Here is a 15,366-nt window from a genome sequence, read left to right as displayed (position 1 = left end):
AGTTCCTCTTTAAAAAATAACCAAATCCAGGAAATAGTTCTCAGATTTGTCACAAAGGCTCAAAATGGCTTAGATTAATGGCTTTAAAAAGCCACAAATCACAACAGCACACAAATTATTTCAATCCTTCACACTATAGCAAATTAAAGTCCCAAAAAAGTAAATCCCACCAAAGAATCAATCCACCCTTTCCCTAATATAGGCAAAGATACAACAGTTTGATTGCAACAAGTCATATTTCAGGATGATAATCTTAAAAGGGGGGCAGATAAAACAAAAGCATTTGAAAAGATATTTTCAACCCTAGTTCCCATCACAGAGTATAAATCCAATCACTCCTGACTTAAGAAGGCCCTCATATTTTGACAGATCCAGAGGGTTATTCACACAACCTCCATCAAATCAAATGATACGTATAGTATTCCCTCCAGTTCTTTTTGAACTGAAATTTCCAGCATTCCTTGGCACTGGCTACACTGGCAAGGTATTGATATCCGGAGTCCGTCAGGATCTGGAGGGATACATAGTCCTCACCCTTGTTCTGCCTTATAAATGTCTGGGCTGCAGAAGCCAAAAAACAAACTGGCGTTGGAGGGTGGAACACCAATTGCATCATCACCACAAAGTTCTCCTAATCTTCATGGGGGGAGAGCTATATTCTGAAAATAATGGCATCAAATTCATTCTTCCTTCTTACAACGCCGCCCTCACACACACACCCCAAAATAGCATGAAAGAATACTAGTCTTAACAACCTCCTTGTTGTGCAAGGAAAGCTTGTGGTTGCTTCAGCAATGCAAGTAACTAAAAACTCTGTGTGTATGTGTGTGTGTGTAGTGAAAATTAGTATGACTTCCACCAAAGGCATTTAAACATAAATAAACCTACCAAAACCACCTCTGAGTACTTCTTGCCTACACAAACTCTATGAAATTCATGGAGTCACCATAGGTCGACCAGCGATTTGAAAGTACATATACACAAATAACTTAAATTGTTCCAGAGGACCGCACCATAGCCTAGAGGCCTCTGTGACATGTTTTTGTGTATTTTAGATCACAGGGTTTTATTTTTTCAGAGCTGTCAAGATGGCCTTTCCTTCCCTCTCCCGCTCCCTGTCCTTCTGACACCCAGATCCTTGCCAAGTCAGAGCACCTCAGACTTCAAACATGTCCCAATGGCAGTCATTCCAATACAGGATATTGCACCAAAATCCCATAAATGTGGTTCAAACCTTTCATTGAATCAGGCCTTTCTATCTACACTAGGAGGGCAATGTGTAAATCAAGAGTTAACTGGTTTTAAAGAGAGATAGGGGTGGTTGCAGGCTTTCTGCCACGGGTTTTGCCCTTTATGGCTTCTCACATCCCAGACTTGGAAAATATGAGCTGTGATACTGAGAAAGGTAAGAAGCCGGCAGAGCCCCATAGTGATAAATGAGTTTGCATCATCTGTCATTAGAACTTCCTGCCAACAGGGTCATTCCCTATTAAATTACCACTTGTCAATGTTTAAAATACTGATTGATAAATGACCGTGCCAAAACTGATAACACAACAGCTTTTCTTTTCTAATATTCTTGGTTACCACATTCTGCTACTTCAAGTACAGATATAGTAAGTAGGGCTTTTTCGCCCCCTCCTTTCTCTCCTCCCTCCTCCCATCACTTTACTGAAGCACAATTTAAATTGAATACAAAACTAACAGGTACGGCATAATGATTGGTCCCGATATACATTACATTCTATTCCTCCTGCCAAAATAAACCTACCGTCGATTTAGCGATAGGGGCAGATCCAAGTTTCACATTTCATCAAATGCTAGTAATCTGTTTTATCAATATAAACTGCATTTTAATGAAAAAATTCTTTTCTTCAGTACACTTCACTTTTAATGCCCCAGAGTGTAATAATTCGTTCATGCTGTAGAACAAGAATGTTTTACAAGACCTTAACTCTCACGAGAAATTTCTCTGTAAATACAAAATGCAGCTTTTATGGGAATGCGTTGTATGCAACATGACGAGAACCCAACATAATAAAATTAAGTGGGTTGCACAGAGAATTCAACTGCAATGTACTCTGGAGCGAGTGAAAGGCTAACATTAGACCTCAGCTGCATGACTAACATCGGGTAAAACAAAGAGAACAAAATAATTCCCCTGTAGTCAAAATGGCAGAAGTAGGAATGGAAGGAGAAACTTTCAGAATATTGTAAGCAAGAAATAAACAATTGCAGCATGATATATGAAGAGGGGAAGCTTACCGGTAACTTACACGATTGCAGCATGATATATTAAGTGGGGAAACTCACTGGTAACTTACAATGTGTCCTTGCTCATAAAGGTGATGCGTAAGAAGAAAAATGTTGGCATGAGGAAGAAACAGAAATTCAAGACTGGCAAGTGAGTCAAGGGAAGGCTGATTTTGTACTTGCATGACCTTCTTTCTATCTTCTTCTATCTACCATTCTCCAGGGATTCTCTGACCCTAGTTTGGCTTACATTTGTTACATCATGTGATTTGTCATATAAATGTCTCCAAGCATCTTTTGCCTCCGTGCGTTTGCTAATTTGTTGCCTCTTGTGCTGATCTGTGGCTTCGAGAAACACCCCAACTCAGTAACCAGTCACTTCTCCATACTTAGAAATAGGGTGCGCTTCATATCCAAACTATACTGAAACTGACATTCTTATCCTCTACTCCTTTCCACAATAGTTCTGGCCATGACATTTTACAGTATCAGAAAGAAGCGCGGTTTAAGAGAACAGATTCTCAGTTTTGTTATTTCAGAATTTAAAGCATGTGCTGTACATAATACCCACAAGTTGCATTAATGAAAGAAGCTCTCATTATCTTTAACCCAAGTCCTCCCATCTGTTCCCTTTTATCTGTTATTCTGTGCTGTCATTTGTCTCACATGGATTTTAAGTGCCTTGGGACAGAGATTTAACTTTTTTTAAGCAACTAGTAAGGGGAAGTGTGATACAGCTTCCTCTCTGCCAAACCATCCACGTGAAGGAAACCATCAACTCTGACCAGAGAGCTATGTTACCTTTCCCAGTAGGTAAAGGAGGCAGCCAAACAGCCAGTGAATTAGGCTGGATGTGGATAGAGTTGGCAGAGACCAATATTATGACCACAGCAGCATTTTTGCCAGCTGCTGCTCTCTTGGCGAGAACACTAGTTTACACCAACATTTCTTCATAGAAACATAGGCATGGAACTGCAGCTGTTCCCATGGAAGGGCAACAGCGAAGGTAACATGCCCTCAGTGTTTTCAACCCATCATAAAAGTGGGTACGTTGAACAGGAGAGTAACACTTTTGAGGTTGTTCCAAACTGGGTCTTCTAGCTTGCTGCGTCTCTATCAAGTAAGAATTAGAATGGGACTTTTTTTTTCCTCACCTCCCCATGTGTAGCACCCTAAAGGAGGCTTCTGAAACTATGCCACTCAGGAATGTTACTAGAAATAAACTAGGATTTGCATGGCTTGCTAAACAGGCTGATTTTCCTTTTTTATGAAGTGCAGCTGAAGCATTTTCTGCAGAGCCCACCGTAAACACTGCAGAATAGATTCATATAAATGTCTTAAAACAACCACTAGGTGACATTCAGAAACATTTTTCAGAACGCCAACATTTGGGGTCAGGACCCACAGTTTAAGAACCAGTGCCCTAGACTATTTCCCCCTATCCCCAGTGAATCTGGAAAGTTTCCTAGCTTTCCAGAAAGTGTGGTGAGTGATTCATATTCTTGGCTTGAAAATATGCAGGAAAAAAATCCAAAAACAGTGGCCGAAAACATCTGGGGACCCACAAATTGAGAACCACTGTCCAAAAAGGAAATCATGATTTTGCTGCATACCAAGTACTATACTGATATGTAGGCATATCTATTGCTTTTGTTGATTTAACTTAAATTGGTTATTTGTTATATTATTGTTTATGTTGTATTATTCACATTGTTGTAAGTTGTTTCGAGTCTCCTTGGGGAGATGGGGCGGGATATAAAAGGTTTTTATCATCATCATTATTATATCCTGTTGTAGACTCCTGCCTTTTCACAAAACCTCGGGATCTCCCAACATTTGTTTGATCTGTTTATTATTTCATATAAGGGACACCATTTGACCATGCTACTGTATATAATGGGACGAGTATCCATGGATTTGCATATCCATGGAGAGTGGGTCCCCAGAACCAAACCCCAGTTGGTACTGAAGGCCCACTGTACCTTTATTTTATGTTCTTGTTTTGAGGTATTTTAACTGTGTTCTTTTAGTGTTTTGGCCATTTTTCTTCTGTTAAATATTCAGAAAGCTTTGGCTAAAGATTAATATCAAACAGTCACATATATCAAGAGTGAATTGTCCACTTACAGGTCCACTTTATTGACTCGAAAAATACTTGGAATCATTTACACTAAAAATAGAATGCACTTTATTGTATATATATATATATATTTTAAAAATTCTTGTAATCCCCTCACTAGTTAGATCCAGTACAGGTTTCTGGTGCTGAACAGCCACCAAAGCTCATGTCAAGACCCCCTCCCCCCCAAAAAAAGGTGGGGGGATCACGGACCCACTGATTATAGTCAAAAAGTAAATTGGATCCTATGTCACTTGGTTTTACAGTCTGATCTCAAGTAAAGAAAATAATTCACAGTCATAATTTTGTCTTATGCAAAATGTAATATCCCTGCCCACATTGCCACCCCAGACAGCCAAATCCAAATTGGTACCATCATTTCTAAGGATACATTCATATTTTATTCAGCAGCTTCTCTGTTTAAGGGCATATGTTTTTCTTTGGTTAGGAAACACAAAAAATAAACCTAATTTATTTTCTGACGTTAAATGCTATGTGCTTCCCAGTTGCAGAGCCAAGCTCTAGGGTCAAATGTGGTGCACTAATATTCTTTTTAAACTTTACTTTAGAGCCACAATATTACTGTAAAATGAGGACTTCTTTTATAGATCATGATTATACTCTCAATAGTGCTGGCTCGTTTTGTTTTGAGCTTAACCCGGCACATGGAGAAATAAGAATCATTTTGAGGACAATGATGACAAATAAAAAAGAGGTCAAAATAAGGAGGGGAAATCACCTTGGTGATTTTTCTGTTCATATTGGCCTACCAAACGCACACACATCTCAGCAAAATTATGCATTTTTAAAAGACTGCAGGCATTCAAATGACTGTCAGTCATGCAAATAATCACTTACTTACACTGTATGAGTTTGGTTTGGATAAAGCAAATTACCATTTGAAAATAACTCGAAAAACACTCTGGGCAAAGAGCTTGCTTTATGAATCTAAGTTTGGCCATGATATTTCTTAACCTTTTTCTCCTCCATTTCCATTCAGCTAAATTTCACTAGAGTAATACAGACTAAATTAATAAACTGCATTCAATTGCCACAGGTGCATTCAACATTACTGTAACACAAGATCTTGTTAGGAACAAAAAAATAGCTTCCAATGTCAGAAGAAGCTAAAAATGCTCAATTCGCTTCATGAATTGTTTTTGGTAAGAAGTCGATCTCTGTCATCTAGTATTGATATTTATTTTTATGCAGAATCAGCATGTATAATTGGTTTCCAAACACTCCATTTTTTTTGGTTGCTTTAAAAGGCAAGTAGCAGTATAAAATGCCCCAGACTTTTAAGTGCACACATAAATTTCATATTGAACTCCTAAACAAAAAGCTTTTGTGACAACTATTTCTTTTCTCATATATATATATATATATATATATATATATACACACACACACACATACATATATATATATATATATATGAATGAGAAAGTTAATTGTGTGTTCTTTGGCAACACTGTATTCAATTTAAAAAGACTAATCCCCCCACCCCACCCCACCCAACAAAAAATAGTATCAAAATTAACTCTGGCAGCCCAAGCTCATGATGCTTTTTGCTATGCATGTTCTCGAAATAAATGTTTAGCAGTACATACATATGGCCAAAATTATCAGGCTTAGCTGCTCAAACATGAGTCTTCTTTCTATAAGCTTCAAAACTGCCTAAACACACCATAAGGCTAAGTGAACTTGCTACACTTCCAAAAATCTAATGCAGTCATTCCCAAATTCGGCAGCGGAATAGAGAGGCTGCTTTATATGAAGTCAGAATCTTACAACACAGCATTAAAAAACCCACTAAAATATACCCAATGTATAAAGGCAATCTAAATTATACAAACAAGACTTATTATTTATTTATTTACTGTACTTATACCCTGCCCTTCTCACCCACAAAGGGGTGGCTTACAAACTATGGCAATAATAGGGGCCGGGCTGTGGCGCAGCTGTTGAGCAGCTGCCTTAAATCACTCTGACCATGAGGTCATGAGTTCGAGGCCAGCCCGTGGCGGGGTGAGCACCCGTCAATTAAAAATAAAAAATAGCCCCTGCTCGTTGCTGACCTAGCAACCCGAAAGATAGTTGCATCTATCAAGTAGGAGATAAGGTACCACTTATAAAGTGGGGAGGCAAGATTAACTAATTTACGACCTGGAATGAGGAAGTGCCGTCAGTGTGGATGATGAAGCAGCTGCTCTCCTCTGTGGCCAGAATCGAACATCCCCTCAGAAGAATGTTAACTTGCCTCTGCGTGTGTCTCTCTGTCTCTGTTTGATGTGTTTATGGGCATTGAATGTTTGCCCTATGTGTGTATAATGTGATCCGCCCTGAGTCCCCTTCGGGGTGAGAAGGGCGGAATATAAATACTGTAAATAAATAAATAATAATAATACAATGCCAGATTCAGACAACAATATCAGTAAAACACAATATTACAGAACTGTAAAAATATACCATATTTTTCGCTTTATAAGACGCACTTTTTTTCCCCCCAAAATAGAGGGGAAAAGTCAGTGCGTCTTATAAACGCAATCTGCGTCCAGGAAGGGAGAATGGGGCGATCTGTGCCGTCTGCACGCGCGGACGGCACAGATCGCCCCATTCTCCCTTCCTGGCGATCTGCGTCTTATCATCAGGTGCGTCTTATAAAGCGAAAAATACGGTACATATCAATTATAATAATCTTTCAAATGATTAAAACATATTAAATATATCAAAAGTATCTAATGCCTAGCACCAACTGAGCTTTGGAAACACTGAACCAATTGCTTCGCCGTTCTTCCGTCATACTTATGGGTCATATTAATCCCAAAGGCTTGCTTAAATATCCAGGCATTAAGATTCTTCCTGAAGCTTAAGAGCAAGAGGGCTGTTCTGGTGTCACTGGGGAGAGAGTTCCATGGCCACGGGGCCACCATTATAACAGTTCAAAATCGCTGAGAGTGTTTTTTTCTTTCTTTAAGGTTCTGACTGGTGCTAGTGAATGCCAGGTGAGCATCTTTAGTGAGATTACTGCCAAGATTGGGCACCAAAAGGCCTTTCCCCCACAATGACTTACTTACCTGAAATATACAATATTTTCTTCATTGTGTCACAGAACTTCTCAAAGGAAATCTATAGACAAAACCAATTGGGAATGAAGCAGAGACAACATGATGACAGAAATGCATGATGAAAATCAAAGTCTACTAACCTGCTCACATCAGGAAACCTCATTGGAAAGTAAAGGACTTGGCATTTTGGCCTGATTAACTGTTCCAGTTGCTTAGGTCTATAGTCAGGTATCCGCTTCATAAATGTTCCAATAGTTGTTAAAAATGACTCCATATTATAAGCTGAATTGAACACCACAATGTCAGCAACCAAGCTAATGAAAAAGAGATAAATTAATGTGTTACAAATAATAAATATAGCTCAATTGTTGCATGAAAATGTGTTAGGGCAGAAGTGGCAAAAATGTGGCCAATAGGTTCCATACAAGCCACAGAATCATTTTTTTTCCTTTTTTCTTTTTATCCATAAATGACCCAAAACATCTTCTAGACACTAATGGAGGGAAAATTCTGCCATGTGTTTGGACACATGGACTGTTTTAGGAACAGAAGAGGATTTTTTTCTCCATTAAGGAAGCTGATTTTCTGTTTTTAAAAAAGCTCTCTTCTAAGTCTAAAACTGCCTGGAGATGCCAAAATTGTCACTTTATGCCCACTAGAAAGTGTTTTCTGGCACAACTGAATACCGTTTTTGAATTTTATTTATGTTCGTTCACTATTTATTTATTTATCGTGTCAAAAGCGAATTGTTTGTTTGGTTGCATGTTGCAAGTTGCTTCTGGTTGTGAAGACGGTGAGGCTTCTATCATGTCCCCCTGTTCTTCCACTGAGAAGTGTAGAAATGGGTATGGCTGTAGCACAAGGGAAGCCTCTTCTATCCACGAGAGAGCTCTTTTTGAACTTAATGAAAAGACCTTCCATAAGAAACGTCCCTCCACTGGAAAAAGTGTATTTTCACAATGTTTTTACTACCAACCTCATGTTGACTCATTATTCTTCCCATCACTAACACTTTCTACAATGTAACACAAACCCTGAAAAGCATGAGTTCCTAGAACATAAAATACATTTTATCAACTTAGCCAAGACCAATATTTTACATTCTCTTCCCTCCTTAACCATAAAACCTTTTGCAAGGTACGAGATTGCAACTAGCACCTCTACATTACAGGTGGATAGGTGGGGCTTCAAAGATGAAAACACAGCTCACTCAGTGCAGTCATGACTAGACAGGGACATTCAGATAGAGAATTTTGCAAACCTCCATTCACTGTCAAAATCTTATTTTCTTCAACCACCATCTTCCAAATTTTTATGATCATTAAAGAAACTATAATTAAGAAATTTAAAATATCAGTCTGGACAATTGTAATATGATTTCAATGAACCATATGTTAATTCATTGAAAAACCTTTTTAAAACAATTATACAGCTGAGAAAGTTAAAATGGCACTGTTAGCTTAAGGTTATAAATATTTTTTAATAGGACATTTGTTTGCAGTAATGAAAAACAAAATATGATGCTGATCACGGACTGCTGAACCACACAAACACAAATTTAAGACTGTAACAGACATCAAGAATTACTTTTGCAGCACATTTGTTGTCTCTTTATATATGCAGTACTACTGATGCTCAGGAATGTTCCTGTACTCTTCTTCCAATCCACACACATTAACTTCTACACAGATGCCTTTGTGTCTAATGCCACAAAGCACATAGGCTCACAATCTCGCATTTACACAGTTTTAGTGTGCTTTCCATGTTTTTCAGTTGCACTTCATGAAAAGTGGCTCCAGGGTTAAAGCTACTCTTTCCCAACCTCCACCCTAGCACAAGCTGAAGCCAGGCCACACAGGTTGGTATGGGGCTACTAGTACCACAAATCGTCCAAAGCTTTGAGAAGTTATTTTTGGCACTCTCCATGCTGGTTGGAGGTCAGGGAAAGTTGTAGTTGGCAAAAATGACATTTCTGCTCTCTAAGCTTGTCTTGCAATTCCTGCCATCATGTTCTTCTTATCCACTTGTACATTTCCACCAGTTAGACTGCCTGCACGGGATTAAAGACATTCTTCCTCTTAATTGTCACTGCTTCATAGTCAAGAAAGAAAACTGACTCTGGCCCACAAAAACAAGAGGAGTCAGCAGGAAAAGGCAAGGAAATATTTGAAGAGTGTTCTAATGCTTTTCAGCCTGACAACTGGAGTGGAACCATTTTCTGAAATCTTGTATTTTCTCAAACATATTATTTTTAACAACATGTTTTCTTTCAACTAAGACAACCAATGTGCTAACCTTTTTCTCTTGCTTCTAATCGTTGGGAATAGAATAGAAAAGAAAAGTTGACGTGTTTGCTTCTGTCACAACTTAGCAACAGGCACCTTTGATCCATTTGTTTTCTTGTTTTCGAATTCTGCATTCTGTGGTCTACAGTTGGTATATGATTGGCAAAACACAAATCCTACAACTAATGCTAAATAAATTAAAAGAATATATCAGATCCCCTTCAGAGAAGGGAAAACACATTCTATCTGATAAAAAAGAAACATATTGCTGAAATTTTCCACACTATAGCATTCCTTATGCCATTTTATTCACTTATATCCTGCCTTTCTCCCATAGTGGGGTTCAAGGTGGCTAACATACATTCAAAATAATATAAATTTAAAATAATGAAAAATCATTAAATATTATATATAGTCAAATTCTGCATAAAGTTAAAACATTGCACACCAAAAATAATGAAATTCATTAGAAGACTACAGTTGTCAACCACACTTGCAGATTTAATGTTTGTGCATTTTATTCATTTATTTGTGGCCAGTTCTGCAACTGTGTTCTGCAATTTTTAATTCAGCAATACTTAATCCAGTAGCATCCAGAAAAGTTGAAAGTTTGGAAATGGCTCTAAAGGAATGAGTTCAGTGTCCCATATTGCTCTGCTGAGGAGTATACAATAGGAGGGGGGGGGGAGTAGAAGAATGGAAAAGGCAGGGTGCACCAAGTTGCGCAGTACTAACTGGGTGGGCTTTCCAGCTGCATCCCAAGCACTTCCTGTAATGTATGGTTAGGATGCTCTTTGTCTGGAGTATGTTAACCAAGGGGGAGAAATCCTCAAATGTTTCATGCACAAGAAATGGGTGGCCTTCACCTCTTCAACCCCACTCCTCACATTTAGTAAAGAGTCCCCACATGTAGCAAAGACTTTTTGCCAAGCTCCCTCGCCTTTCAGAGATAGGGAATATGGAGTGGCATGGAAGAGGCCTAGTATGCAGAGGAGAAAGATGCCAGGCAGGATAGTTGAGGTGGTATTTGGCTGCACCCACTTGCCAGATGTAGAGTGTCCAAAACAAATGGCTCATGTAGCGCAAAGGACAAGAAGGCAACAACCAAGCCTGGTCCTCTGTCATCACTTTCATGGAGGCAGCATATAATGCTGCTGGACAGAGTATGGTGGCAGGGACATGCTCACGTGCCTTCCCACAAAGAAGAGGTCCTAGTGGTAGCCTCCACAACCCAGTTAACAGGGGAAGGGAGAGGCCAACAGAGAAACATGGATGATACCACCTTGGTCTACCTAAGGAGGGAGTTCCAAAGCAGACATTGAGAATGCCCTCTCCCTTGTTCCTACCAAGGTAAACAAATCTGTTTCCATATAATAACCATATGAAGGGGTCTCAGCACAGCCTCTTTCAGGAATGCTGGGACCCTACTTTGATTTATAGAGGCATTAATCACTTCTATCAATTCAACCAATTCCCCTATGAACCATTTAGTTTCTGAGCTCTCTTTTCCACATTATATCACTATGAAGGAGTGGTAAAACTTAGTACCAGAACAAATGATTTTCCTCCTCCTTCTCCATCCTGCCTTTTCTCCAGTTCTGGGATTCAAGGGAGGTGTCCTATTTTCCAATCAGCAAGTGTCCCAGATCAGTCAGAGAGTATGCAACAGAAGCAAGATGGTGGCTTTCAGTTGGCCCAGAAGTCACACCACCCATAGCAGTAGTTCAGATAAACAAAACCAGCAAGGAACAAAACAGTCATAAATTGTAGTCAGGTAAAGATGAAAAAAACACAAATGTTGCCAGTCACCAAGAGAAAATTGAGATCATCAAAATACCAACAGAGATTTATGGGCAGTTGCTTGAAGCCACTAGGTGCCTTAATTAGACATAGACTTATATTTGTTGCTGTTCACATTGTTGCTGCTCACTTTGATGAATCCTAATTTTACTTCAACCCATCATTCTCATTTGTGGGCCATTTACAATTCTTTGGAGAAGACAGATGGAATCTCATTTCAGCTACAGAATAATGCCCTGATCTATAGAGCTGAGAATCAAATATCTCATCTATGACAGTTATCCTTGTCATTCAACTTCATGATAAAGACAATGACATTTTCTGACTTCAAGACAGCTGTGATCTGTATCGGCTCACAGGCGAGGATGACCCATTTTCCAAATGTATGTGTTGTAGAGGAAAGAGGACTCCAAATTGGTGGGGTGTCAGGACCCAGGCTGCAGAGCACCAATAACCATGCGCAGAGACCAGAATCTATCTAATATCTTTATTAAAGGAATATATATAGTCAATAAAAACAAGTGAAGAATATAGTTCAGAAATAGACCTTTCAGGAAAGGTCAAATATAGTCCAGGAAATCAATGTCCAATATGAGATATTAGAGTCCAAAGTTATAATCCAATAACCGAAACACACACTTGCCGTGCAAGTGTGGGGAAATGACAGGGTCCTTTAGTCCAATGGAGCTTGACAACAAGGCTGGAAAACAAACTAGATTCTTGGCAAACAAGACTTGATACGAGGCAACAAGAAGCAAAAAGCAAGAACAAGGTCCGTGGCGAGGTCCGGGGAACAAGGCAGGCTTGGAACTAGAACAAGGTCTGTGGCAAGGTCCTGGAAACAAGGAACTGGAGTAGCGTAGTCCACACACGATCTCACTCCTGAAGCTGACGAATTGACTCCGCAAGGATCTCCTTGCGGGTAAACACCTATATAGGATCTTGTTTTCCCGCCAAGGAACACTTTCCCTGGGGAACAAGAAGTGAAACCCAGACTGTGTCCAGATGCATGACTCCTTAAGATTTCCCAAGGGAAACAGGCTTAATCAGCTAATTGTCTGGCAGCGATTCTGGCGCTTCGGCGATTTGCCTCCCTAGCGCCTCTATCTCTATTATAATTATCCTTACGAGAAAACGGGGGAGAATTCTGCCCAAGGCTTGTTTGGCTGACTTCTTGAGGGCAAACATCCTGCAGGTGCAGGGGCTCCAATTCTGGCTGAATCGGTGGGAAACCCAAGTTCTCCTCTTCGTCTGCCACAATAGTACTAGGAACGGGACTACATGGCCCATGAGACATCACACTATCCCCCTCCTCAAGGCCCCTCTCCAAAATGGGCCCCCTTCCCGAGGTGCGGGGCCGCGGCTTGGCAGGGTAGGCCTGATGGAAGCGGCGGACTAAGTCGGGGGCATGGACTGTGGAAGCGTCTTCCCAAGAGCGTTCTTCGGGGCCAAAACCCACCCAGTCAATGAGATACTGAAGGTGGAAGCGAGAATCCAAAATGTCCTGAACCTCGAATTCCTCCTCCCCGTCCACCAAAACAGGGGTGGGGGCCGGGCGGTCTGTATCAGGGCGTACACCATCCGCCGGAAGGAGCAGGGAGCGATGAAACACTGGATGAATGCGCATAGAGCGCGGAAGTTGGAGTTTGAAAGTCACGGGGTTAAGTTGCGCCACCACTGGATAGGGACCAATGAAACGGGCATCTAGCTTCCGGCAGGGACGGTGGGAGGGCAAAAAGCGAGTGGACAGCAGAACCCGATCTCCTACCTTGATTTCGGGGCCCGGCTGGTGATGACTGTCAGCGTGGCGTTTATAGTCCTCCTTGGCTTGGTCCAGTTGCTGGAGCAATAGTTGTTGCACCGCTGTGAGTACTTGCAGCCAGTCCTCCGCTGCGGGGACTTCTGAGGTTTCAATGACAGAAGGAAAGAAACGTGGATGGAATCCGTAGTTTGCAAAGAACGGGGATTCCTTGGTTGAAGCCTGGACACCGTTGTTGTAGGCAAACTCTGACAAAGGTAATAGGGATGCCCAATTGTCCTGTTGATAGTTTACATAACAGCGAAGGTATTGTTCCGCTCCGTTTGCCCATCTGTTTGGGGATGGTGAGCTGAAGATAAACGAGAGTCTATGTCCAGTAGTTGTTGCAGTGGCTTCCAAAATCGAGAGGTGAATTGAGATCCACGGTCAGTGACCAAACTCTTGGGCAATCCATGTAGCCGGAAAATATGCTGAAGGAATAAATCTGCAGTCTGTTTGGCTGTGGGAAGGCTATCACAAGGAATGAAATGGGCCAATTTGGTGAAAAGGTCCACCACCACTAGGATCGTGGTATATCCAAGGGAGGGTGGTAGGTCGGTGATAAAATCCGCAGAAATTATCTCCCATGGACGAGATGGAGTAGGAAGGGGATGCAGTAGCCCTGAGGGCTTCTCCCTTCTTGTCTTGGAACGCTGGCATACCGGGCAGGTATTGACATATTTCTCCACATCCTTGCGGATCTTGGGCCACCAGAAATCTCGTAAGATCAAGTGCATGGTTTTGAAAAGTCCAAAATGTCCTGCTGGCTTGCAGTCATGACACAGATGAAGTGCCTTTCCTCTGCCTGGTCCTGGAGGGATGTAGACATGATTTCTGTAGCATAATAGCCCATCCTTAAGTGAGAAAGGGAAACGTAGCCCTTGGCGAATTTGATCTTGAGCCCAGGCATCCGCCTGTTGACTGGCTCTAATTTCCTGAGCACAAAGGGGTCCTGGAGTAGAGGGAGTCGGTTCAACTGAAGTGGATTTGGTGTTTCCCACTGTGAGCGTGGCAAAGTTTTCAGGCTGTAGCAATTGGGATTCGAAGGTCTCTCTGCGTCCTGCAGCATACTCTGGTTTCCGTGATAGAGCATCTGCTTGCTTGGTCTGAGCTGGGGTTACATAATGGATCTGGAAGTCAAAACGCTCAAAAAATAAAGCCCAGCGCTGCTGCCTCTGATTTAGCTTGCGGGCAGTTCTTAGATGTTCCAAATTACGATGGTCAGTATGAACCTCAATGGGAAATTTGGCCCCTTCCAACCAATGTCTCCAATTTTCAAAAGCTGCCTTCATGGCCAAAAGTTCTTTCTCCCAAATAGTGTAATTTCTCTCTGGGGCTGTTAGTTGACGGGAGTAATAGGCACAAGGGTGAAGATGTTCTCCCACTGGTTGCATGAGTATAGCCCCAATTGCCACATCAGAGGCGTCAGCCTGTACAACAAAAGGGGTTTTTGGATCAGGGTGTTGAAGAATTGGCTGGGTCGTGAATAACTTTTTAAACTGCTGGAACCCTTTCTCTGCTTGCTCCATCCAGCGGAAAGGCTGTTTTCCACGGATGCAGCTGGTGATTGGGTCAGACCAGCGGGCAAAGTCTGGGATGAATTTGCGGTAGTAGTTTGCGAACCCCAAGAAGCGCTGCACTTCCTTCTTGTTGGTTGGCGCCCGCCATTCCAATACTGCTGAGACCTTTGCTGGGTCCATGGAGAGCCCTAGTGGCGAGACGCGGTACCCCAGGAAGTCTACTTCTTGCAAATCAAAGGCGCATTTTTCTAACTTGGCATATAGCCCATGATCCCGCAACCATTGTAGCACCATTCGGACATGTTTCTTGTGCTCCGATTGTGATCTAGAAAACACCAAAAAATTGTCCAGGTATATGATCAAGAACCGATCTAGATAATCCTGGAAGATATCGTTGACAAAATGCTGGAACGTTGCGGGAGCTCCGGATAATCCGAAATTCATGACTAGGGACTCGAATAATCCGAATTTGGTCTGGAAGGCGGTTTTCCAATCGTCCCCTTCTCTGATGCGAACTAGATTG

At 41.3% G+C, this 15,366-nt stretch overlaps 1 protein-coding gene across 9 annotated transcripts in view; it reads right to left on the bottom strand.

The window, feature by feature from the left end:
• Nucleotides 1-15,366, bottom strand: part of gtdc1 (glycosyltransferase like domain containing 1) — a 274,488-nt gene that overhangs the window by 124,541 nt on the left and 134,581 nt on the right. For all 9 annotated transcript variants that reach the window (XM_016994974.2, XM_008112911.3, XM_062966645.1 and 6 more), the window contains one exon: nucleotides 7,581-7,754. In XM_016994974.2, the coding sequence (XP_016850463.2) occupies nucleotides 7,581-7,754 (174 nt within the window). The remainder of the gene's footprint in view (nucleotides 1-7,580; nucleotides 7,755-15,366) is intronic.

This window comes from Anolis carolinensis, chromosome 1 (assembly GCF_035594765.1).
Source record: "Anolis carolinensis isolate JA03-04 chromosome 1, rAnoCar3.1.pri, whole genome shotgun sequence".
Lineage (NCBI taxonomy): Eukaryota > Metazoa > Chordata > Lepidosauria > Squamata > Dactyloidae > Anolis > Anolis carolinensis.
This window is presented reverse-complemented; position numbering and strand designations above follow the sequence as displayed.